The 26860-nt window shown below is 42.3% G+C and overlaps 1 protein-coding gene across 2 annotated transcripts in view; it reads left to right on the forward strand.

Moving 5' to 3' along the window:
* The window catches only part of OXSR1 (oxidative stress responsive 1), a 99478-nt gene that overhangs the window by 60978 nt on the left and 11640 nt on the right, over nucleotides 1-26860 (forward strand). Inside the window, exons 5-11 of one of the 2 annotated variants that reach the window (XM_014945094.1) lie at nucleotides 1475-1530; nucleotides 12180-12289; nucleotides 15813-15914; nucleotides 18539-18672; nucleotides 21570-21618; nucleotides 23973-24038; nucleotides 24304-24426. In XM_014945094.1, coding sequence (XP_014800580.1) covers nucleotides 1475-1530; nucleotides 12180-12289; nucleotides 15813-15914; nucleotides 18539-18672; nucleotides 21570-21618; nucleotides 23973-24038; nucleotides 24304-24426 — 640 coding nt within the window. Of the gene's footprint in view, nucleotides 1-1474; nucleotides 1531-2129; nucleotides 2186-12179; nucleotides 12290-15812; nucleotides 15915-18538; nucleotides 18673-21569; nucleotides 21619-23972; nucleotides 24039-24303; nucleotides 24427-26860 lie in introns of both variants that reach the window. The other variant, XM_014945095.1, reaches the window with a different exon arrangement.

Here is a 26860-nt window from a genome sequence, read left to right on the forward strand (position 1 = left end):
TTAAAATTATCCTGGCTTGGAACTGGCAGCACCCCAGGCTTTTCTTCAGAAGAGCAAAGCCAGGAAGGAGGAGATTTCCAGGGCCCAACCAGGGCTCTTTGGCCAGGCCATCGTGCCAGTTCTGCTCTCATGATGCACGAGGGAGGATAGAAAAAATAGCTTTTGACTTTTTTTTTTAATGTGTGAAAGGATTTGGAATATTTACAGAAGGCAGTGGAGGGAGAATGTGCTTGTTTGGGTTTTTTGCTTTTCCTTTTTGTCTCTTTTCTCTTCCATGCAGGTGGTTGCCATTAAGATGAGGTGTGTTGTGAATTCCTGGCATCCCTTCCCCAGGCTGTTGCTTTGCTTGCAGCCTTTCTTGAGACAGTGTCTGCGTGGTTTCCTAGCCAAGCTTAGCAGCCACACTGGTGGACATGAGTGAACATGAGGGGAGATTTAGATTAGATAATAGGAAGAAATTCTTTCCTGTCAGGGTGGTGAGGTGCTGGAGCAGGTTGCCCAGAGAAGCTGTGGCTGCCCCATCCCTGGAGGTGTTCAAGGTCAGGCTGGATGGGGCTTTGAGCAACCTGGTCTGGTGGGAGGTGTCCTTGCCCATGGCAGGGGGGTTGGAACTTGATGATCTGTAAGGTCCCTTCCTTTGACATGTATTTGGAGTGAAAATAGCATTCCACTCGAAGATGGAGAAGTGCTGCTGTTAACAAACAGAGCTTTTTTTTCGAGTAGAAAGAGGATAGTACAATAACTTCCATAGCACATGCTGGATGTTCTTGTGTGTTTGTTGACTTTGGTCGAAAAAAAATCAGGGAGACTTTTTTCACTGAAGCTGAGACTTCGCAGGACAGTTGAGTGGCCCCACTTTCCCATTCTCACCATCTCTCTTGTACCAGCTCTGTGCATCTGACCATTGGTAATATGTGGTTCATTTGTTAAGCCACGAGCAAACAAACTTTTTCTCCTGTGGATTTTCACCACTGTATGGGGTGAACTAAGTTCCTGAGGAAGCAGGTGGACTCCTCCACGGCTGGAGAGCAGTGAGAATTGGGGCTGGGGAAGAACAAGATGCATCCAGTGGCAGCGAGACTGGATCAACTCGCTGTCTCTTGGAGTCTTGCACCACAAAAGGATACACGAGTATCAGTCCTGTGCTAGATTCTGTTTGCTTTTTTAAGAACCTGGGACAAATCACTGTCCTTGTATTTTTGAGGGTACCTCCAGATAAACTTTGAAAATCTTTTTTTTTTTTCTGTACGCAATACTTGAAAATGCTATTAGCTCTAAATTGTATGTATACCACTTAATGTGTGTCTACTGAAGTTACATTTGGGATTAAGTCCCTCCTGTTCCTGTGTGATTAGAAGTAGGAGGTGCTAATGTAAGAAATAAAATACGAGAAATAATAACCTTTTAATGTATTTCTGTTGGTTGAAGGAAAGGTTTAATGACTTCCACTTATTGTTGCTTTATCTTTCTGCAGGGATGTGAAAGCAGGAAATATTCTTCTTGGAGAAGATGGCTCAGTGCAAATTGCAGGTAACTTTCCTGATCAGTTTAGATAATTTTTAGGTGTAACTGTGTATCCAAAGAGATGATTCAATGATCAACAAGAAACCTACATTAAAAAAGTTGGCTTCTAGAGACGCCACAGTTCCTGAGGAAGCAGGTGGACTCCTCCACGGCTGGAGAGCAGTGAGAATTGGGGCTGGGGAAGAACAAGATGCATCCAGTGGCAGCGAGACTGGATCAACTCACTGTCTCTTGGAGTCTTGCACCCTAAAAGGGTACATGAGTATCAGACCTGTGCTAGATTCTGTTTGCTTTTTTAAGAACCTGGGACAAATCACTGTCCTTGTATTTTTGAGGGTACCTCCAGATAAACTTTGAAAATCTTTTTTTTTTTTCTGTACGCAATACTTGAAAATGCTATTAGCTCTAAATTGTATGTATACCACTTAATGTGTGTCTACTGAAGTTACATTTGGGATTAAGTCCCTCCTGTTCCTGTGTGATTAGAAGTAGGAGGTGCTAATGTAAGAAATAAAATGCAAGAAATAATAACCTTTTAATGTATTTCTGTTGGTTGAAGGAAAGGTTTAATGACTTCCACTTATTGTTGCTTTATCTTTCTGCAGGGATGTGAAAGCAGGAAATATTCTTCTTGGAGAAGATGGCTCAGTGCAAATTGCAGGTAACTTTCCTGATCAGTTTGGATAATTTTTAGGTGTAACTGTGTATCCAAAGAGATGATTCAATGATCCAGAAGAAACCTACATTAAAAAAGTTGGCTTCTAGAGACGCCACAGTTCTTCAAACAAACAGACAAAACAAAACCAACACCACCAAAAAACCCAACAATAAACAAACCACAAACCAAACAACAAAAAAAACCAAACCAAAACCCGACAACCCAGGGTGTTTATTACATCTTTATGTAATAACGATGTAAACGGTTATCTTAAAATAGTGTTCTTTGGAATAATGACAATCAGCGTGAGTAAATCCTTTGACTGTTAAGTCCTTGGAATCAATAGTTTAGATAAAATTCTTGGCTTGAACTAGACAGGTTTTTAAAACAGCAAGTTCATAGGCTTGGAGGTGGACTGCACAGACCTCACGGATTTATCATCAGTGTGTAAAGTGGTTTTCAAACAGATTGTGCTGAACAGTGGGTAGATTAATCAGAAGGAAATCAGCGTGTCTGATGATAAAAGTCACTTGCAACGTTGCCTTAACCAAAGGTCTGCTGGTCACACTGCTCACGTGGATGCTCCCTAGTCTGCTTCGGTTGAACCGGGTGGCAGAGCGTATGTTTAACTGATTGCCCCAACCCAGCCCAAACTGGGCTGAACTGGAAGTCTTGGGAGCGGTTGTTCAAGCTTAGGGTCAGCGTAGGGAAGTCTGGGAGCACAGAAGAAAGAAGTTGTTTTAGCTGATACAGGTGTGCCCAGAGATGTCTGTTGTAGTCACTGCTGTCACAAGCTGCATCAACACAGGTATGTTGGAAACAGTCCTTGGCGTGGATGGACCATACGTCTGTGGAAAAGGATGTTGGGTGGGTTTTGGGTTTGTTTTTTCTTTTTTTTTTTTTCCCCCCCTCACTAGTACTCTTCTGGTCTTTTATTTCATACATGTTCCTACAGCCTTCACTTTTCTTTCCAGAAATTAAGAAGAATTAATATTATTATTGTAGACTGTTAAGTACGACGTGTTTTGGAGAGTATGTTTAGAACCTGTGAGACTTGTTTGTCCTTTTCTTCCCTGTGTGCCATTTTCCTATCCTGAGTCTGATTCCTCTCCAACTCCCCTTTCCCTCAGAAGTGTTCTCTTCCTGTGGATCTTGTGGTGCCTTTCCAGTCCTTGTGCCACCTCTAGCTGAAGAGCAGAGCTGGCACCTAGTCTTGCCACCTTAGCAAACATCCTTGTACATGTTGAACTTTTTCAGTCCCATATTTAATGGGAAAGAACCATAATCTGTTCATAAGGTCTTCAGTGCCCTGTCCTGCTGGTGGAGGCACAGCAGAGGGTCAAGCCAGGGGTGTAAGGGACAGGGCTTTCCAGCTGTGTGGGAGGCAGATGTGCCCGTTGTGTCATGTAGTGCTGAGGGCTGCAGACTCCTTTGGTGTATCTACACCTGGATTTGGAGGCAGAACTCATAGCAATGCACAGGTTTTTTTTATAGGTAGCTCTTCTCCCCCTTCAGAAGGCAATAAGCCCTCTTACACCTAAAATACAGGACTCGTGTTTAAAACCTGAAGTTGCTTTTTGTTTTCCCTTCTAAGTCTCCCAGTGCTCTTCATGCCTGCTGTTATCTTTCTAGCAAGGTGTAAATAATTCATCCCCTGTGGCAGCTGATGAAAGGCAGGGAGTGGCTTCTGAAATGCTCAAAAGAGCAAACTTTACGCAGTGAAATCCTACAGTTTTTTTCCGTAATGGGGCCAAGATGTAGCACTCTGGAGTTGTAATTGCACGGAGATTTAGATTATGTTCCGGGAGAGGCTGCAAATAGCTGTTACATTAGAGCAATGCACTTATATTCCAAGTGTTTCTGCCAGCCTAGCAGAAAGCTGCTTGTTTTTCTCTTCCACAAAGGTGCCAGGATTTGGCTTTTGTTGTTTTTTTTTATTAAGGCTCATCACTAATAGGTATCTGTTCATGTATTTATTTTTTTTCTGCAGAATAATGTTTAGTTGATAAGTAGTTTTAAGGTCTCTTATTTGTACGGATTTCAGAGGATTTATTTTGTGATTTGTACACGTTCCCCTGGCCTGAACTGTCTACTGGTGGTTTATACATGCAACATTTCAATGATGAAATCCCTCTCTCCGCGTATCCCGCGAAAGCGGCGTTGCGAGATGTGCAAAGTTCCCTCTTTACAAATTCTTTCTTTGAACACGTGAAAGGACCAAGGCTGGAACCTTCCACGAGAGTCGGGGAACAACTAAGCTCAACCAAGGTCAGCAAGTTCAGCTCAGCAGCAGGAAGCACTTTCGTTTCTCCGAAGGCAAATGATGACTTGAAAGAAATAAAAATAAATGAATGACTGGATACTAGAGAAGAGCCTGACCTGGTCATAACATCAGATTTTTGTTTCTGTGGGAATTTCTGACACTTAAGCTTCCTTTCCTCCTGACCCAGGATGAAATAGCGAAATTCCTTGTGAATTTTTTGAGGAGGAAAAAAATATGCTGGAAGCAAACCAATCCCAATAATGCGAGTTTTGTTTCAACAAGATCAAAGCGCTTGCCTTCGACAATCATGTTAATGAATATTATGAATAATTCTGTTGATAGTTGAGTGCTTCAATTATCAGCTCGGTGACATCTCTGTGTTCCCATGGAGCAAACATGTTTAAGTTTCGCTGGAAAGTTACACCAGGAGGAGAAAAAAAATAATAAAATTGATCAGCTGTGGAATGAAGCCTGAGGGTTAGAGTGAACGAGGCCCCTCCCTTGAAGGAGCTGGTTTGGTGTACATAAAAAATGCAAATAGTGTAGCAGGAAAGAATGACACTAATTCTTTCATAATGACGCCTTTCTCTTTTGCCATCCCTCTATCCAAGCTGCTTGTGAGTGGTTAAGGAGGTCTTATTTTAGTGTTTGGCATTTGCAGCCTCATGTTCCTTTTTCCTGTGGCTTGATACAATTCGTGTTTCTTGTGTCAGAAAAAATGCAAATCATAAACGTAAATGTAAGGAATGTAAATCTCAAACTGGAAATCCTTTGGGGAAAAAGCCCACAGCTGCTTTTAGGAATGCTTATAAAAATGCTTCTCCCTGTAGCAGAGATAATCCCACTGCTGGATGGTACCCTCCACACCACGTCAGTGAGTTTAATTTCATGTATTTTGTATTTCATACTTGGAAAACTTTTGCTGTATGTAATTTATGGTAGTAATTTCGCTGCAGGATGATACAGTTCTAACCAGTGAAAACTAAAACTCTTTTGTTAATTTGGGCTGTGCAATTCTTTTAAGGAATTAACAGGAAAAAACCCAACATGTTGAAGGTGTGTCTGATGTGTCTCAGGTTGTGTTTGTGACTCGGAGGTGAGAGCTGCTGGTGGGAGCCCTGCGAGCTTCGGTGGGCGCAGGTGAAATCTTGGAGCTTGGGGGCATTTGCTGCAAGTAGGAATTCCAAAAATTCCTCTGGTGGCCTGCACAGGCTCCTCCACAAATCCAAAGACTTGGGATTTTTACCCATGACTCTTATCTATTTTATCTACTTTTAATTGTGTAGCTCTTTTTGCTAACCAGTGAAAACTAAAACTCCTTTGTTAATTTGGGCTGTGCAATTCTTTTAAGGAATTAACAAGAGAAAAAATAACTTGTTGAAGGTGTGTCTGATGTGTCTCAGGTTGTGTTTGTGACTCGGAGGTGAGAGCTGCTGGTGGGAGCCCTGCGAGCTGCGGTGGGCGCAGGTGAAATCTTGGAGCTTGGGGGCATTTGCTGCAAGTAGGAATTCCAAAAATTCCTCTGGTGGCCTGCACAGGCTCCTCCACAAATCCAAAGACTTGGGATTTTTACCCATGACTCTTATCTATTTTATCTATTTTTAATTGTGTAGCTCTTTTTGCTTTCAAAATGTGCATCTACTGAACCAAGGCATAAAATTGCCTTTATCAGATCCAGCTGACCAGTGAGATTTAAACTGGCAACGTTTGCTTACATCTTAACATCTCTTTCTTTCCTTTTTGTTTTTTTCCTCCCCAAGGGCACTGGTTGGGCTTGTGGCTTGGCATTGAGGTTTTTGGAGCCTGCTACAATTCCGAGAGTATCGCTTTCTCAGTTTGAAGTGTTTTCCTGCAGATTGAATTAATCTGTCTTTTGGAGAGAGCAGGACTCTTTCCCCGATACTATTGTTCTGGGCTGCGCTGACGGTGCTTACAATGTAAATTGAGATAGCTGTGCTCTTTTGTGTTCCAGCCTCTCCATGGCAATTATTGTATTTTTATTTATTTATTTTTCAAATCAGAGCATAAAACCTCTTAGCCCTGGCATTTATTGGCTCCCTGGAGTCTAAAAGCTCCACGGGTAAAAACACTCTTTGTCAACACAAACTGCATCAGAACCAATATTGCTGCATAAACCAAGAGATTTCTTCTCACAATAAGCAAGGCTTAATATTCTTCAGTGTGTTTAACTGTGCAGGCCCTATAAATTACTCCGGAATGAAGTGAGAGCCTTGATAGACTGGAAAAGGATGGGAGACGTTGAGGAGAACTCTCCCAGGGTGCATGAGATTTGCTTGATACGAGCCACGCTCCAACCCTGGCACAATATTAACATCCTACTGGGTGCAGGCTAAATATTTTTTTTTTTCTTCCCTGTTTTTATCCACTGGGATATTAAATAATGCTGTCACCCACCCCTCCATGGTTGAATGTGAAGAAGCAAGGGTCTGCACGTGTCCCTCCACATTGTGGATTTATTCTGTTGTAGGGACAATGACAGTTTATCTTCAGGATTTGAAACCATTTGGGATTATTAATGTACATTTCCAGAGGCTCCTGGAGCGGCTGCCCTGTCCTGTCCAGGCTGCGTTGCCAAGCGGTTAAAGTAGATTGGAGATCTTCATGAAGTCGTTCAGGACTTGCTAATTGATACTGGGCAAATTGCCTAACTCCCCCCTGCCTCTCGCTTTATCTATTTATAAAATGGGGATAGTTAAGGCCGGGCAAAACTTGTGTAACTGAATTTGTGTAACTTTCCACAAATCCCTGCCAGCTTGTCACCGGTTCGCTCTGTTCCTGACTGCTCTTAATTCACTATACTAAAATAGCGCTCCGCATAAACATCGGGCTGTGATGCGGGCAGTGTCATTCCCCCACTTTCCCTTAGGAAACTCTAATTTTGGGAGATTAAATTGCTTTAACTAGGGACAAGGTTTGAATCTCACTCGGGGAGAGGAGTGCCAGCTGCAGGGCTGGCGTGAGCAGCCGGTGTTGTATCATGGACACCTCTGAGCCTCTTGTCTCTTTAGAAAAACAGGCAAAAGTGTTTTTCTTTGTGGTTGATGGAGAGTTTTGGTGCCTCTCCTGCAGCAGCAGGATGTGAAGTAACTTATTCTTTGTGTTGCTTGTAATATCTGCGTTTCCTGAAGAGATGTTGCGCTATTTGCTTGTTGAAACCACTTGTGAACTTCTCAAAGGGAGGTGGCTTCACCCGGCCTGGGCTTTGTCATCCTCAAGTTACTTGGTGTGGGATTAGTGTATCTTTATTAACATGCTGTTGGGGATCAGTTACAATCTTTACATTTACTCAGCAAAGGGATTTCATCCATCTTTTATGTGCCTTGACGTTATTGCAAAAAGGCTAAACTTGTGGCATGTGCACATTCTTGTTCTTCACCAGTCTTCATTTTCTTCATTTTTTCTGATGGTGAACAACTGAACAAGAAGGAGGGTGACCAGTGAAAAGAACATTTGGCACAGTCTTCTAAAATACTTCTAGTTTTGATTGAGGAGGGATAATACCTTGGCTACACAAGTTTGAGATTGGTTTGAAGTCAAGATAAGTTTATTCTGTTGTTCTGCCCCCACTGAAGTTGGGAACTGCTGTAGGATCTGATCCAAACTCATCAGGACCTTTTCTGCTGTCAGTGGGCTTTGGTCCTGCCCTTCTGATGATGGCATCTTTCCCTTGTGGTACCTGCCTACAGCAGCAGGTACTCAGGCTTTCTAGGATTTAGGTAATGTTACAACATGAGATGGCCAAGGAGAGATGATTTTTAACATCTGACTTTTAGATTTGGATAAAACAATCTGATACTGTAGAAATGTATCTTCCTGATGCACGCAGCAGCTGTGGTGTCCATTGTGAAGAGGTCCTGCCACAGAGTTCTTACCTTGGTGAGTTGTTTAGACTGGGTGTTTGTTTCTGCAATGCAGAATAGAAAAAGGAGATTTTCCTTTCAGCTTTCACATTTCCTGAGTGGCCAGAATAGTTTTCAAGTTTGACGACTTGGATACCTTAATAGCAAGAATTGTTTCCTAACACCACGCTTTTGGAAAGTGTTTTTTAGGGTATGTGGTTTGCAACACGTGATGTTTCTACTGAAGAAGTCCGCATTGGCTGTATTTTTTGCAGAGGCTACATCAGCAAAATTATGATTTCCATTCTGGGTTGGTTTTGCTGTGATATGAGAGTCTGGAGATTTTTTTTTTAAAGATGTGTTTGGTTTATATCACTGAACCAAGTCCAGCAGATAAATCTTTGCTTCAGAAAAATTATTACCAAAAAAAAAAAAATCCTACCACTTGCATCCAGACATCCTGGAGACTATTATTTGCTAGCAGATTGCTGGAAGTCTGCAATTTTTGGGCTCATTTAGAATATCTGACAGTCGTTGGATTCCCAGCAGTGGTGGTTACTGGTATTGCAAGCCAGGTCCAAACATTCCCAATTCCTCCCAGTCTCGGGTGATGCAGCCCTTTCCGGTTATCGCTGTCATGAGCCAAAATAAAGCACAAGCTGCCGAAGAAGAGTACAAATGTAAACGCTTCTGAGCTATCCTACCTCTTAAGTTTTGTGACTTTTCCCCACTTTCTAGAGTGAAATTAATTCGCAGTAACCTAGTTCGTTTCAGTCTTCCTGAGGGTGATTAACAGTGACAGAGAAAATGAGCCGTGGATCGTACCAGCTGCTTAGAAGTAAGAATTGAACCCAAACTTGTGGGATTTTTTTTTTTTTATCTCTTTACAGATACTTCTTGAGAGCAGGCACATTCTTATCTTAATAGATGGGACTTGGGTAAAGTTAGTAAGGTGACATTTGAGAAGACAGTTTCAGAAGAGCAGCGTGGGGTGTTTGTGCCTGTTTTAGCCCACTGGGAATGAGGGAAATTGATTGGGAAAACATTGAATAAATCAGCCATGTAACATAATACAATTTAATTCCATTTAAGCTTTCTGCTGACCTCAGATGGCAGCTGCAGGGGCACAATTTCCAACTGGAATTTGTAAACCCACGTTTGCTGTGAAATGTGGTGAATGCTGTGTGTGTGCTACGCAAAGGACTTGTGTTTTTCCTGCTGGAATGCTTTTGCTTTGAATGGCATTTCCTTTACCCTCAAAATGACTGCATGGAAACTTGAGGTAAGATAATATACACAAGTTCAAATACAGCACATCACAATAATATGCTGATGGCACTTGGACAAGTTCCTATTAGTATTATCTTATTTAAAAGAACTTCTAATTGCTCTTGTGTTTAGAACAATAGGTCTTGTGAGACTTCCCGTAATGAGCAGCAAAGTGCAAATAATTTTACTCTGAACTTTTTAGGAAGCTCATTTAGTTTTCTGAGAAAAGCAAGGGTGGTGAGTACGTACATGGAAGATCCCAAAACAAAAGCACTGTTACAAAAAGTGGTTTTCCAGGAAAAGTGCAGATTGCAGTGTTGACAGGGAGAGCGATCCATCTAGATGTGCTAAAACTTGAAGGTTAACAGGGAGACAAGATGCCTCTGGCATCAGGGAAGAGAACAGGACAGTGTATCTGGAAGAAGCTGAACCCTCATGATAGGCATTTGCTGGTGCTTCTTTTAGCCCTGTGATTTCTGTGCAACTTTCTTTAATGTAAACTTTCAGTTATCCACATCTAGTATTTTAGTGAGCACCAAGTTCCTCTCCTTGGAAGCCTCTAACCTAAGTGGGCTTGAGGCTTTCAGCGTCTTACTCTGCTGAGTGATGATTTCAGTGGGGTTTCTCAAATATTGAAAATGTCTGGTGGGAAGGGGCTCATTGTGCTGCTGGCGTGATGCAGAGGGAAGCTTGGGACTGTCCTCACATGGATGCCATCGCTTCCCAATTGTAAATCAACTGTTTGTTGTGGTTGATTCCTCGATTAGGATAACATCTCTAAGCTGTGGAGTAACTCTGTGGCTACTCTGAGTAAGACTTTTGCATTTACAGTTAACTATGTTGGCTGAGTTTCAAGTATTTTCAGACCAGTTGTGGTCAATAACATTCTGTTTTTATATGAAATAGCCCTTGAATTTCAGAGATTTAGCTTCCAAGCCTGACATCAATCTCAAAAATGGCATTCAACCTTTTGATTGCTTGTACTGTGTTTAAAAGGGGATGTGTGGATAAAATTGAGTTATGGAGAATGACCCATTGCAGGTCTATAATTCTACACTACATAAGCAGCATAGTTTGGAGCCAAATGGGAAGAAATACTTGCACAGATTTGTGTTTACAGTTTCCCTGTCACCTGATTTTTTTTATTTTTATTTTCTCCAAGAAAAGTCTGCTGTCCTCTCTTGAATGACTTGGTTGCCAAATCTTTTGTAACACTCTTCTCTGAACAAACATACTGTATCCCATTCCTATCTGTACTGCTGTGGCTTCCAGACCCTGTTTTCCATGTCATTCATAACTGCATAAAATGCCAGTGTTGTCTTTGAAAGCATAGTTTTCTTGTAAAAGAAAGATTTACTTTAAATAATACAATTCCCAGGGAGCGCATGAGGCACCCTTGAGCATCCTTCAGCTTGTGGAAGATCACAGAACCATCAAGGTTGGGAAGGACCTCTGAGATCACTGAGTCCAAACATACACACACGAAAAAATCCCTTATCTCAGGCACTAGAGCATGCCCTGAAGTGCCACATCTACATGTTTCTTAAATCCCTCCAGGGATGGAGACTCCACCACCTCCCTGGGCAGGCTGTTCCAGTGCCTGACCACCCTCTCAGTCAAGTAATTCTTCCTAATATCTAATCTAAACCTCTCCTCCTGTGACTTCAGACCATTTCCTCTGATCCTGTTCTTATTCCCTTGGGAGAAGAGAACAACCCCCACCTCTCTACAACCTCCTTTCAGGTAGTTCTAGAGGGCAATGAGGTCTTCCCTCTTCTCCAAACTAAACATGCCCACTTCCCTCAGCCTCTCCTCGTATGACTTGTTCTCTAGACCCCTCACCAGCTTGGTGGCTCTCCTCTGGACACGCTCTGGCACTTCTTCTTGTGGTGAGGAGATGTTTGAGGTGGGGGTAGCACTGGGGTACCTGTCTGTGAGGCTTCCCCAGGGATGGTTGGGCTGGGGAGCAGCACGTGCCGCTGCATTCCCTGCCGCTGCTGTGTCATCGGGAACCGCTCCAAGGTCCTGTTAAAGCACTGAGCATCTCCACGGTGGAAGATTACTGAGCAAAGCATATTCTGGTAATAAAACACCCAGAATGAAGGGGCTGCTGATACCTCCACTCTGCAGGATGCAGTCAGGGGGCAGTTAAATGCTTTAAAGTCTAGTAACTTCTTATGTACGTAAAGCGGCTTCATTGCTGCAAGTATTAAGTTGTGGCTTGTGATGTATGTATACAAAATGTAAATAAAGCACTGGCTGTCAGAGGCAGGTTTGTACAGTGGCGTGTCTGCCGGGGGAGCGTGGGCATGTTCTAATGTGACCAGTGGGCCGTGATGGAAAGTGGAATTTTCCTCTCTGCCGCCCAGCGCTGAAAGCTCTGCTGTCCCCAGTAATTGAGTGGTGGCCGACAGACCATTCGTGTCCCAGCACTCTTACCTAACTGTTGATCATTCTTCCTTTATTAGGAAACTCCTCATGCGTAACTGTATGGTCTGGTACTTAATAGATGGCCGGGAATACGAGGGGAAAGAGGGGACAGCCCTTCAGTTTGCTCAGGAATTGTTCTTAATAAAATCTGGTTTCTTTTGTTTTTTCTTTTCAGACTTTGGCGTCAGCGCCTTTCTGGCCACTGGTGGTGACATCACGAGAAATAAAGTCAGGAAAACTTTTGTGGGCACACCTTGCTGGATGGCACCAGAAGTTATGGAGCAGGTGAATTGTTTTTCCTCGTGTCCTTTTAGCTGATCTGCACCTGGAATTCCCTGTTGATGGCAAGGGCTGTATCAAACGATGATGATAATTTGGTATCCTGTAAAGCTTTCTTAAAACTGCAGGATTTTCTTCCATTTGCCTGTTTTAGCCAGGCTTTTATTGGGGAATCTTAAGTGTTCAGTAGATTTTTGCCCTGTTGCTTCTCTTCAGGCTCCTACCTAAGGTGAGGGTGAGACAGCTCAGCTGTTGCATAAAGAAGATTAACCTGCCCCTCCCTCTTGCATAAATGTGAGGTAGAATATAAATAGTTTCACACATGGTAAATATGCACATAAACAGCTCAATAACACGCTCTTGTACTTTTGCAACTATGAGAATTTGGGGTAGCTAAGTGCAACATGTCAAAGTGGGGAGTTATGACAGTAAAATAACATGCAGTTGACTTAATTCGGGTTTTTAGTTTCTCTTGGCTTGGGGAGTACCCAGACTGTAAATGCTGAGGAATGCTTGCCTCTCCCCCTTCCTCCTCTGCCCTTTTGGCTGGCTAAAAGATGTCATACTTCTTCCCCTTAGGTGGAGATATGTGACTTTTCGTCCTCCACTACTTCTAGACTAAACTATAGAAGCTTTGTCTGTGTGACTTCTGATGAAGGCCACCCAGAAACTTTGTTTAAAGTAAAATATCGCTGCCCATTTCTGAGCAAGATCCATGAACAAAATTATGCCCCTGTCCTGACAGGGCATTTGCAGTAGCTGTCTCCTGCACTGATGCTCAGTGCCAGAAGCATTCTGAAAATTCTCTCTCATCCCCTTAAAACCAGTTTGACAGAGGACTGGCCTCGGGGTTTGATTTCTGACAGGTGTGCCAAGCAGAAATACAACTGCTTATAAATGTCTTTCCATTTTTCCATTTTTTTCCTTGCAAAAATCTTTTAAAGAAAAATATTTGGGGAAAAAAATTGTTTTAATAAAGTAAACCCACCTTGTTAATTTTCTCCTTGTTGTTCATAATAAATTATTTTGAAGCTTAGGAGAAACTTGTGTGAAACACACCCCCATCCCCACTACCCCATATATATATATAATCCAAAATGAAATGCAGCTAAAACAGTGGTAGAACTTTTAATGCATTTTTCCCAATATCTAAAACTTCTGGAGGGATTGAGATAATTTTGGAGTATCTTAAATATACTATAGATGTAAAAAATTTTTTTATATTTGGCCTTTTCAGTGTCTCCCCATGGTTGAGGGATTGAGAATTCTGGAGTATCTTAAATATACTATAGATGGAAAGCTTTTTCGATATTTGGCCTTTTCAGTGTCTCCCCATGGTGGCACTGAGGGGCTGGTGCCTTAGCACACTCCTGCAGCTTCCTGGGAGTCCAAGAACTTCCTTCTGAACTGCTTCACTGTCATATACTTCTGGATTTTTTTGTTATGTTGATTTAAAAATAAATAAAAATAGAGTATTCAGTGTTTCCAGTACCAGGTCAGAGCTGTCCCTTGTTTTTCTGTCCTTAGTGTCCAGTCCTGGGGCACAGCAGGCTGGCCAGGACCTAACGGTGCTGCTCCAGGCTCATTGAGGTTAGGATGGCTGCAATCTGCAGGACAACAGAGGTGGAAAAAGATCTTGAGGGTGCTAAAAAAAGGAGAAATTAAGGTTTTAGTGACAAATGGAGGGGGATTCTTGATACAACAGATGTGTTTGTGAAGGAGGCAGGTTATCTGGGGAGTCCTGTACTTTCTCAAAGTCTGTGCACGTCTAGTTGCAAATAGTAGATGACCAAGAAGCTGCTGTGAAATCCCTCAACACCCGTTTCTATCATCTTGCTGCCTTCCAGCAGGTGTCACTCTGAGCCTCTGTATCCAACCCGGGGAACAAGGATGAAGGGGTTGCTGTAGGTTAGCCTTCGATATTTAGATATTATCAACCCAGTTCCATCTGCTTTACTTCAGCATCATTAAGTTCCTTTAGCACGTTAATACATGATAGCCTGGCATTGTGTTTTAATGTATGTTGACTTGACAGATTTATGGCAAAGAAATAAATAGTTAATGAGAAAAATAAATGTTGTTGATATAAACTATAACTGCAGGGTGATGACTAATATGTATTGGACAGATGTCAAGATGAACTGCTGTAGATGGTATTGGACTTCATAGCTTTCATTTGCAAGCAGGATTATATGATATAATTAAAAAACCCAAAATACTAAACAGTTAAAATCCCAGTGGGGAATGGGGAGTTGCAGTTTTGAGGTGTGCTGCAAGACTAACTGAAAGATAAAGCTACAAAAATGTCCCAAAGTTATTCTCAGAACCTAAAAATAGTGTGAGGGGAAAAAAAACCCCAACCCTTACAGCATATTTCTTCCTGCGCTGTGTTCTTTTAAATTATACTAGATATCTCTGCTTGTTTATTTAAATGACTTGAAATCTGTTCGTAATCATGGCATCCATCAACTGAGGAAATCCAAGAAACTTTTCAGGCCTTTAAGGCTCATTAAAATGATGCCTGCATGGTTGAAAAAGATTATGCAAAATATAAACTCCTGTTGCTACAATAAATTTCCGTTCAACTGTATATAGTTTTACATGAAAAATAGTGCAAGAGAGTTTTTCGTTTGCCAAAATTCAAGATAGTCTTAAAGGTAGTTTGAGGAACATTCTTTCGCTTCATCATAATGAATATCTTTCTGAAGCTCGTTAGGTTTGCTGAACACAACACCCCGATTAGCTTTGCACTGATTCAATATTCGCTTTCCCATAGTCTAGCAAGAAGAAATACAAACCACTCTCCACAGCCAAAACACTTTGATTTCTGTAGCTGCTCCTGAAGTTAGTACACAGTGTCTCTTCCCTGCAGCGGAGAAAGCAAGTGCCAAAATATTACCTAATGATAATGAGGAAGTAACCGCTTTGGCATACGAAATATTTTTTCCTGTGCGTGAGGGGAAGTAAATGCTATAAATTTTCCTGAACGAGCCTGTGTTTAATGTCAAGTGCAGAAGCTACTGTTAATTAGTGGAGGGAAATACTAGTCCGCAAACAGGAACGAGGGGCTTTTTACTGAGCTGGTGTGTACTGAAGTTCCAGGATCGAGCCTGTTTGCAGTCAGATTAATTAAGCAGTTGACTAAAAGTCTAGTGAAGCATATGTCCCGAGGGGGTAACAGTCCATCTATTAACTATGAGAGATTCATTATACTGCTTAATGACTCTCTGTGTCTTTGTGTAGAAGTTGGAGCCGGGGTTAACCCAGTGCCCCTTTGTGCTCTACACATGGAGAGGTTTGTGGCAGAGCAGTCCTAGTTGCACAGTCCATAACCATTTTTTTATCAGATTGTGACTTCTAAAACACCTCTGCAAAGGTACAGTTTTCTTTCAATTCCTTTAACACTGTAGTGCTGGTCTTTGCAAGAGGGAAGGAAGGAAAGGGCGAAGGGGTGTGTGGTGGGCTCAAGAAAGGGATTGTAGTGCAGGATAGCTGGAGGCACATGCTAACACCCTCTAATATCTTCCAGGTCAGAGGATACGATTTCAAGGCAGACATCTGGAGTTTTGGGATCACTGCTATCGAACTGGCTACGGGGGCAGCTCCTTACCATAAATACCCGCCGATGAAGGTGAGCAGGTTTCCAGATACTTGTGGAAGATAAAAGACCAGTGTGTTCTGTGGGTGTTTCCAAGAGTTTGGCCAGCACGCTTTGTTGAAGAGTTTGTCCTCTCAACTTGCACTTGTGGATCACGATGTTCTTAAATTTATCTGAAGTCACCTTTTAAAAATACACCACTTAATCAGCATTGTCTGAAACTGCACAGTTCTTATTTAGATCCTGAGTCTCACCAGGGTCACAGTTCTTGAGCAAAGTGCCGTGTGTTTTAATCCTGGAGCCTCTGGGGGCAGCAGATGTTTTAGAGCTATAAATAATGATTCGGAACATGTTATCTGGCATCCAGTGACAGTGGGATGGTGAGCCATTCCTTCTCCTGCACTGATAATCCTTCTTGATACCTCTCAGAAATCCTATTACCAGTTATCCAAAGAATGTCTTCTTTTGTTTAATGCCAACACAGTCCTGTCAATCACCGAACCAGTGGAAAGTACCGCATCAGTTTGAAATGGTGCAGTATCGGCAGCGTTAGTATTTTATTGAAGCTGAGGTGGAGGAAATGTTCTTGTTTAAACACCGACACTTCAAAAATCTTTTTAAAATATCTTGAACTTTAGATAGCCTTACAGTTGGACTAACTTTCCCTATTTTCTGACTCTTGAACCAGGAGCTACTTCCAACATGACACTCTTAAAGTTAGCAGAGGTGACTCCATCAGTTGAGGTCTGTAGCATCCTGTCCTTCTACTGAGCTTTGAGTAGCCCCGTTGTGAGATCTGCTGGGGCCTTGTCTCAGTCATGAAATGTTGAGCCCCTTTGTCCAACTCTCTTGAAAGGCCACTTTACTTCTACTCCTGGGATGTGTGTTCCCTCGGATCACACAGGAGGGGGTGCAGAGCCCTTTCAGGAACATCATAGCTTATGGTTAGACCAGTTACCTGGGATATGAGCCCTGTGGGCCCCAAGTCTCTCAATTTCAGGCATACCATGGGGCAAGTTTTCCTTTCCTGAGTCTTTTAACTGCTGGACTGCTATACAGGTTGGGTGTCACCTCTTTAGGACCTGGGCGCATCCTCTCCCACCCCGCAGTTACAATAGAATTCAGGAATCCAGTATCTCCTACCTCATTAGAGCAGATATATCCATGTATCACTTTACGTGCCAAGACTTTGCACTGGTTTAACTCTTGTGGAACAGAATCCATTTTAAGATTTGTGTTGTCTCTTTGCAGAGACTGTTGAGTAGCTGAGTGGTTCAGAAGTGCCATTAAAGCACATGTCACATGAGTGATTCTGCCATATGAGTGGCAGAGCAGCAAGGAGTTCAGGGAAATGTGTTGCTGATGCAGCTGCTGCTGTTTTCATCGATCCTTCCTTCTGTGCTGTGATTACTGGTAGTGTTTTGCAGTACCTTCTGCAAGCTGTACTTGTGTTTATTGAGTTTGGAGTGCGGGGGTTGCAGCTCTGGATGCAAAGATTGCCCATTTAGCGTCTTGTGTTATCATAAGGGAGATAGAATTCTCAGTCTCCAATTCTAGTAGCTGTGGGTTCCAGTTGTGCAACCTGCAAGAGGAATTCTCTGTTTTATTTATTGAATGTAATTGTATTTCACTGCAGATTAATTTTGTTATGCAGCAAAGTGACCCGTACATTAAGTGACCCTCCGAGGGGAGGGGAAAAAAGCAGGGAATTCTGTCATGGACTGTATAATTTCAATGACATTGATGGGCTCTTGCTGCCCTAAGCAATATAGCTGTTGAAAGCTATTTAAATGTGCTATGTGCTGCTTCCTTTTCTAAAAATAGATATTCATCTGTATGTAGGTGACAAGTGAAAATGGAAATGAGTAATTTTCTTCCTTTCCTTCAGAATATCTAAGTGATGTAGACGGAATAATCAGTTTGGCTTTATGGGTGCTTGTGAAAGAAATGTCTTCACCTGCTGTTGCATTGGTACATGGAAATGAACCCTTGTATTTTTTTTATGTTGCCCTTCTGCTTTTACATTAGTTTGATTTCTAGCTAAGAAATACCTGCAGGGAGAACTAAAATCAAATTGATTCAAATGCCTTGCACAACTGCTTATCCTAAACTAGGAAGGCTGGTAGAATTTTTGCTAGGCTTGCACCTTTAATCACACCAAACAGGCCTGAAAGCACATCCCAGCCTTGTGTTTGGCCCACGGACTGTGCTGTGGGCTGGGAGATGTGATGGAGAAGGGTAGCATAAATTGTTGGGTATAAATTAGTCTGGCTTCCCAAGGAGGTAGCTCTAGATCCAGTTGTTTGAGTCTTGAGCCTCTCAGCTGACAGTCAGAATTTGCAGAGGTGTAAAGGTTTTTGAAAATAATTGTATCTATGAAGTTAGTGAATGTAGGAAGCAGAGGGAAGAGGAGAGACCCCATAATTGCTTTGAGGAGAAGGTAGGGGAGTGTTTGCTGTCTGTTGAATGTGAGGAGACAGTCTCAATTGTAAGAAACTTCATTCTGAGCTCAGGCTACCTTCAGAGAGCCGTTGGAATGAAACAGTCCTTGACTCAGATGCTTGATGAAAATACTTGTCTAAAATATGGTGTTCCTGAGATCTGTCTCTAGCAAAGGCCAAGAAAAATCTCATTGCCAATAGACATAATTCTTTCAGGTTTTAATGCTGACGCTACAAAATGATCCTCCGTCTTTGGAAACTGGTGTGCAAGATAAGGAGATGCTGAAGAAGTATGGGAAGTCATTTAGGAAGATGATTTCATCGTGCCTACAAAAAGACCCCGAGAAAAGGTAAGAACAAATAACACCAAAATAAATGGGAAAAACAAACCAACAGAACTACAAAACTCATTTTATTCCTCTTTTTTTTTCCCCCCCCAAAAAAAAGCAGGTTCACTCTCTGCCCTTCCAGCCTTTGTCATAATAAACACAGCAATCTTGCTGTGTGGCACCAAACTCTCTTGGCTGTTCTTATTTTTAAGGATAAAAGTCTGGCGTTGTGCCTGGCCCAGGGCACACGGCTCCCATTTGGGTTAATGAGAGTTCATCCCAGTCCACTGTGTGTATCGTGCCCATTCTCCCCCTTCCCACCTCCAGCAGGTGACTGCAGTTCATGTTTTGTTCCCAGGCAAAACTGCTCTGTGTTTATAAATCAGGAATTACACGTTGAGCAATATGTGTTTGCTTGTGAAGCTTCACAAATAAACTTTTCAAAATTTGCCAGTGCAAAGAAGGCTTTCAGTGTAGTCCTGACTTGCTTAATTAGAAGTAATATTTGGTTTGGGGGAGGAAGATCGGGAAAAACACCGGCAGATTTTACCAATGTGTTTTCATCAATACAGATTGCTTCAGTGACCTGATGACGCTTTGTCTTCCTTGTTAACAGCAGTTTGACTACTCGGTGATGTTGGAAATACCACCAAGGGGGTGGTGCATATGTTGTGGTTCCCAGGATGGTGTTTTATCGCTACGTTACGGCATCGTTCACAGCTACACAAGGGTCCAGCTCCCCATGGCACTGTTTAAAAACCCCCAGCCTGTCCCACAGGAGAGCTCAGATGGATTTCTGTGGAGGACAGTCGTAGCATTTCCCAGTTGCAATGAAGCTGTTTAAAGGAGTGTTCATCCTACACTGAAAATAATTTTCCTTAAAATGCAAAGCTAAAGAAACAAGCATTTCCCACACACCAGTTTTATATCTCTTAGTTTTCTTTTTTTTCCTCAGTAAGAAAACTAATTCTGAAAAAGGAAAAATCCCTTCATAAAAGAATAATAATGAAGACATTTTTCAGTTCCCTTCAGGAACAAAGGCTTCTCATGCATTGTGAGATGGGATCTCTCTCTTCTAACGAGCTTTACACTTGAAATGCTTAATGAATCCAGTGGAGTGCTTGATAAATGCTGATAGTAGGGTTTTTTTTTTCCCCCAGCATGATGTTTTTTTTTTTTCTCCTTTCTAAAGCATATCCTATCCCTGCAGGTTAGAACGTGTGCTGATCAGAATTAAAAATAATCACTTTGAATCATGGCCTGCCTTTTCTCTCTTCTCGAGACCACTGACAGCCACTGTCATCGTCCCAACGATGGGAGCAGGAGGCCAGCCCATAATGAGCACCTTGCAGAATCAGATACGCTTAAACGTGTTGTGTGGGTTCTCAGAGAGGTGAACTGTCATCGTCCCAATGATGGGAGCAGGAGGCCAGCCCATAATGAGCAACTTGCAGAATCAGATACGCTTAAATATGTTGTGTGGGTTCTCAGAGAGGTGAAATTAGTGCAATTGCTTTTTAATTATTTTGGGGGCTCCCTTCCTGTAAGGTGGATGATTTTTGTTAGAGTAGTCTGAGGTGAAATAAACCACGTGCTGGACGGCCTTTGCGAGTCACTAATTAAGCTCTGTCACTATTTAAGCAGAGCTTGTAGTGTGGGAAATGCTGTAGGACCTGGCACTTTCTTGTGTAGGCCAGAGTCTTCAGAAAGCTCCTTCTGAACTGGACAAAGGGGTGTCTTTTACTTTCCAGTAGTTATCCTAAAGTCCAACATAAACGGAAAAATAGTTTGTATTTGTTCCTTTGCTGTTAGACAAAGGTTGATTGTCTTGCCTGTGTTTAGCAGAATTAATTGCACACAAATAATCAAGTAGCTCTGAAATAACTGTTACTTGCACGTGGCGAATACTGTACTCCTGCCGTAGGTGCTGATCCTTCCTTTCAATTTTAGAATTATAGAATCATAGAATGGTTAGAGCCATGTGGCGAGTACTGCACTCCTGCTGTAGTTGCTGATCCTTCCTTTCAATTTTAGAATCATAGAATCACAGAATGGTTACAGTTGGAAGGGACCTTAAAGATCATCAAGTTCCAACCCCCCTGCCATGGACAGGGACACCTCCACAAAACAAGGTTGCTCAAAACCCCATCCAGCCTGGCCTTGAGCACCTCCAGGGATGGGGCATCCACAGCTTCTCTGGGCAACCTGTTCCAGTGTCTCACCACCCTCACAGGAAAGAATTTCTTTCTGGTATCTAATCTAAATCTCCCCTCTTCCAATTTAAAACTGTTACCCCTTGTCCTGTCTCTATACTTCCTCACAAAGAGTCCCTCTCCAGCTCTCCTGTAGGCTCCCTGCAGATATTGGAAGGCTCCTATGAGGTCTCCCTGGAGCCTTCTCTTCTCTGGGCTGAACCACCCCAGCTCTCTGTGTGTCTTCATAGGGAGGTGCTCCATCCCTCTGATCATCTTCATGGCCCTTGGCTGGACACGTTCCAATAGGTCCATGTCCTTTCTATGTTGAGGACTCCAGAGCTGGACACAGTGCTCCAGGTGGGGTCTCACAAGCACAGAGTAGAGAGAGCAGTTTTTAAGCATTTTGTTTCTGTGATCCCATCAAACTGGTTCTGAGAGACTCAAGTTCAGCATCAAAATGGGAGCAACTTCTCTCCCCCCGCCCGAAGTTATTCTCAACTTTTGGAACAGAATAGGTTTTGAGCAGAATGCACTGAGTGTTTAAGAGACTGCTGGTGTAACATTTATTTGGAATACATTGACTGATTTTTAGGGGTGTTGTGCAGGAGAAGCCGATGCCGTTAGGAGGTGCCGTGTCACAACAAGCTGCAACAACCTGGAAGACCGTTGTGTTGAAAGGGAGCACTTATAATTGTCTTTTCTACATCTGTTTTTTATTGACAGACCGACAGCAGCAGAACTCCTAAGGCACAAATTTTTCACGAAAGCAAAGGTAAGCAGACACTTCCTAAGCTGGTGTGTGCAGAGGCTGTGGGGAGGATTTGTCACAAGTCAGAGCGGTGACAGCTTTGTTGCCTGAGTTTGGGCTGTTTCGCTTAGGGCCAGACATTCAAACAGAATGAACCCCCTCTGTACCTCCTTGTGGATGCTGCTATAAGAGAAATTACCTAGAAATTCTGGAGCATTTAAATGCCTTTTAGTGGCTTTTGGGTGTTTTTTTTTTCTTCTCTTGTAATGGTGCCATTCTGGCTGGGTGTCCAACCGTAAAGGTCTCTGTGGCAGTAAATGGAACTTATATTTTAGTAAAGTCTATAATCAGCCTGAATGCACAGCAGTGAATGGGGCCCACTGTGCTGAGGGCTACCTGAAACTATTTCACCCTGTGTTGCCTTATGGAAAATGAAGATCCTGTGATACAAAATAGTAGGAAATTCCCATTTCTAGCCTGGAAGTGCCAGTGTGCATTTATATAATTACTGCCTGGAGATCAGTGCATATGCAATGTCCTATTGAGGGAGACAGACAGAAATAATACAAGGGAGAATTTGTATTCCATGGGAATGAGGAAATGTTTTCTCTTTGCTTATTTTTTTTCTCTGGCATGTTTGTGATCAAAATACATGGCAAAACACAGATTAAACTGTCAAAAAGATACCTGGTACCTGAGATAGCACAGCAGCATCTCCAATTAATCGAAGGAGTTTTCATCTCCCAGATTAAGATGCTTCAAAGGAAGTGGCCACACGTAGGTATCTGTACAGGAGCTGGTTGTCCTATTAAAGCTGATGGAAATCTAAGGAGTGCAACCAAGGAGAGTGATTCAATTTATGAAATGTAGAAGTTTGCTTTAGGTCAAGTTTGATTGATGTCTGGGCTCTTGGCAGTATTAACTAGGTTTTCATTGTCCAAGATGGGATTTTAGGCAACTGAATGGTCTGCTTCTCTATACTGGATACACCCTTGGTGTCCAAAGTGACAGGATGGTTTACACATTGCTGACCTTTCTCCGTTTGGTTACGCGAGTTTGGGTTCATGTTATACTACTTTGTTTGTAAAATTTCCTTCCTGCTTTCATTAAGCTGCTGCAGAGTAACATATTAGCATATGTGGTGGTAGAAAATTAACGTTATTGTAAATGAGGCAATACTTAAACCAGCACCTTGAAGTGAAAATGTGTGCCTGTTAACACTCATATATCAGCCACTGCCAAACTGGCAGCTGTAACGCGAGGACAGAAGAGTCCAACGTCTATAGGTCTATACTGAACCATCTATTTAAAGACAGTCTACGTTATATAAAAGTATGTTTTGATAATGCCAAGAGCTGCTTATCAGACAGTGACAGCGTGTGTCTTGAGCTTTCCATCCCGCATGCAAGAAACCATCACGGGGGAGTTGTGGGAGCACTTTTTGGGCAGAGGCGCAAGGGTTGTCCGACCTCATGTATGTGGTGTGAAATACTAATCTAATCTAAATCTCCCCTCTTTCAGTTTAACACCATCACCCTGTGTCCTATCGCTACGTTCCCTGACAGAGAGTCCCTCCCCATCTTTCCTGGCCGTGTCCTATCGCTACGTTCCCTGACAGAGTCCCTCCCCATCTTTCCTGGAGCCCCTTTAGGGACTGGAAGGTGCTCTAAGATCTCCTTGGAGCCTTCGCTTCTCCAGGCTGTACAACCCCAACTCTCTCAGCCTGTTCTCACAGCAGAGGTCCTCCAGCCCTTTTAGCATCTTCATGGCCACCTCTGGACCAACTTCAACAGGTCCATGTTGCTGAGGACTCCAAAGCTGGACACAATACTCCAGGTGGAGTTTCCCCAGAGCTGTACATTTTTTCAGCTGCTAAATCCTGCTCCCCCAGTTCCTCAGCGTTGTTACTCCAGCAAAGAGGAGTTCCTGCATCCTGGCCTGACATCTGGGGTTTGCCTTTGACAGTTGGACAGGCATAAATTTAGGAGCAAGTTTAAAGCAAAATAACTGGATCCAGGTGGTGTAGTATCTGCAAATGGAAGAGTGCCAAATGTCTCAGCAGGGTGTCAGATGCTGAGATATAATAAGTATAAGCATGTTCCCCAGAACATCAGACAGAATAGTATACAACTCCTCGGTTGTTAATTGCCCATCACTTTGCATAGGGAAGGTGCCACCGCTAAGTTAAAAGGTATTTAGGATGAAAATCATATGCTGTAGTCCAAAGGAAGAAAGTCGTTTAAATCTTTGGAGGAATGGGGAGAAAATATGTAGAACACTTCCTGCTAGAAGTAGTTTAACAGTTTATTTATCAAGACGGTAAAGGAATCAAAAGATGTTTTCAGCAATGCAAATGTTTGGTGTTTTGTCTTTTGCAGAATAAGGAATTTTTGCAAGAGAAGATGTTGCAGAGAGCACCAACAATCACTGAACGATCCAAAAAGGTACTGAAAGCCTCCTGGGCTCTTGCTGTTACAGTCATATTAGGTTGTTTGGTTTTTTTTCATATGTTTGTGTTCACATTTTTAATGAGAATTATTTTAGTGTGGCATTTTCTAGATACAGAACGAGACATTTCAATAAAATACTCAAGCGCCCTGGCACATGGTGCAACCTGAAGATGCTCTTGTGCTATTTCTCCTAAAAAAAAAAAGATCAACTGTAGAAACTGTCTGCTTGACATATTGGTTCTGTCTTTGTGCTGAACAGGTCCGGAGAGTCCCAGGTTCCAGCGGACGTCTTCATAAGACTGAAGATGGTGGCTGGGAATGGAGTGATGATGAACTAGATGAAGAAAGTGAGGAAGGCAGAGCAGCAATTTCACAGCTCAGGGTGGGTTCTTAAACTCCAATAGCTCTCTTGCCTCTGGTTTGTTTTCTAATTATGGTAGGTCTAAATATCCCTAGGAACCACATTGCCATATTTTAAGTATGATACACATTAAACTACAATCTCTCCCCTCCAGTTTGTAGCCGAACCAGAGAAAGCAGATTGATCTCTTTTCTGTCATCCTTCTGGGTTACAGCTGGTCTCATTCAGGGATGCTGAGCATAATTGGGAACAAAAATTCAAACAGTCTGCTCCCAGCTCAGCATAGTAACTCACTTGATTTAGGATATTCTCATTTTTAAGGGTGCCGACTGTTTGAGATGCTTCCTTCTGGAAGTGTCAGGAGAGGTTTTGTCCTACTGCCCTCTCCAGGATGGAGCTGAAATCAATAGGACCCGTGCTTATGGCTGATGTCTGAAACGCTCGGGACCTGGTTCTGTCTCCTCAGTTACACTGAAATTCATTACTCTTAGTAAAAAATGTTATGATGTCTCTGAAGTCACAAAGAGAGATTGGTCTAGCACTTAAAAATCCTGCAAAAATCAATTCCTCCTCCTCTCCCAACACATACACAAAAAACCCCACAAAGTCAGACTAACCCAGAGAGGCCACGAATAGTGATCGACTAAAGATTACAATAAATTTCCAGATTGTCTTCCTCCCACTAGTCAGCAGTATGGATTTCAACTGTAATGGCTTGCCTGTTCCCTTTTCACTACAGCAGGTAGCCTGACGTGGACTATGCATTTTAATCATTCTGTAATTGAATTAATGAGACAGTGAAGGATTTCTAGAGGTAGCTTTTCAATAGGAAAGGAAAAAAAAAGCAGTATTGGTTTGAAGCATTTATCCCTTTACGACTTCTACTTTTCTCATTTCTCTTTCATTGCTTTTTCTTCTACTGGTGATGTCTATAGACACTTAAATGCAAGATTTTGTATCTTTTTGGCATCCTTTGAAATGCTTGGGTTTTTCAATGGCTGCTAGTGATACAGTAATTCCATACTTTGTGGCAACAACTATAGTGTCTTTAAAAAGAGATTACTGTATCTAGCTTTGTATTGCACAGTCAAGGAGGATCTCTTGGTACCGGGTGGATACTACTGAAATTCTTGATCTTCTAATTTCCTAAATTCTAAAATCCTTCCTAAATTCCTGTTTTAGATTAAAATATAATAAAATTTTAGGAGGGAATATTGTGAAAGACCCTAACTCTATTGTTCTGTCATGTTCAAGCTCAGGATAGTATGACTTAACGCTGTTTACTGTGTTCTGAACTTGTTATATTCCTCTTAGGCAGAAAAGAACAAATTGATACACATGTTTAAAAGTCCCATTTCAAGCCAGTTTCTTTCTTCTTCTCTTGGAGCTTTGGCATATTGCTTCAGACTGCTCTAATTTGGGCCGTGCTCAGCTTTTACTTTTAGGTCTCCCATTCAAGAAACCTTTAGGATGGGTATTGGAGCAGTGGATCTCAATTCAGTTACTTAAATTTTGATGTATGTGGTCATTTTGGAGACACCCCTTGAAGATATAACACAGAACTTTGGGAAACCTGTACCCTTTTTGGAGGTCAGGAGAGGCACCATGGCATCTTACTGCCTGGATGCTTGAATCCTGCCCTGGGTGCCTTTCCCATGCACAGCTTTTGAATAATTTCTTTCAGCCCGAAGATGAAAGGACGGGAGAGCCTGTGCACCTCTTACATTTGATCCCTTTTCGAGCAATCATAGGGCTTGTGTTTAAACTGCCAGTGTTTGCCACAGTATTGTTGTTGAGGTCTAGTGTTAATCCTTGTGCTTTGACCGGATTTCAAACACAGGGTGTAAATTTCCCCTGCTTGTAATCCCTCTGCAATTCTAACTAAGTTGTAAGATAGAATAATTTAGACTAACTAGGTGTCACCTTTTATTCCTGCCCGTGGCAGAGGGGTTCGACTCGGTGGAGCTTTAAAGGTCCTTTCTGAACAAAACCATGCTGTGATTCTGGCTGTACCTGTGTTTTATTGCTGTCAGCCCTAATGTAAAAAATGTACAAACATGTATTTTACGAGTCTTTTGCTTGGACTGCACGTGAAAGCAGACAAATATTTATTACAAACAACCAGAACTATCTGCCCAATTCATTGAATAAGGCGACTTGCTGGCCCAACGTTACCTTTTGGATATAAAGACTTACTAAACTTCTTTGCTCTTGCTTATTGAAAACCTTGAATTTGAATGACAGCGATCGTTCTGTGTGGGCTCTTAAATCATTCACTGGGTCTGTGCGGTGGCACCCTGTGTGGTCACACTTCACTGGGAACTCACATCATCTCTGATTACACAAGCAAAAGTCAGTTAAAACTAATACGTTTCAGCACATCCTCAAAGTCATCCTATTTCTGCCTTAATTAGGTAAACATCTTTGAATGTTTGCCCTATTTCCTTTCTGTCTC

This window comes from Calidris pugnax, unplaced genomic scaffold, assembly GCF_001431845.1.
Source record: "Calidris pugnax isolate Ruff unplaced genomic scaffold, ASM143184v1 scaffold54, whole genome shotgun sequence".
Lineage (NCBI taxonomy): Eukaryota > Metazoa > Chordata > Aves > Charadriiformes > Scolopacidae > Calidris > Calidris pugnax.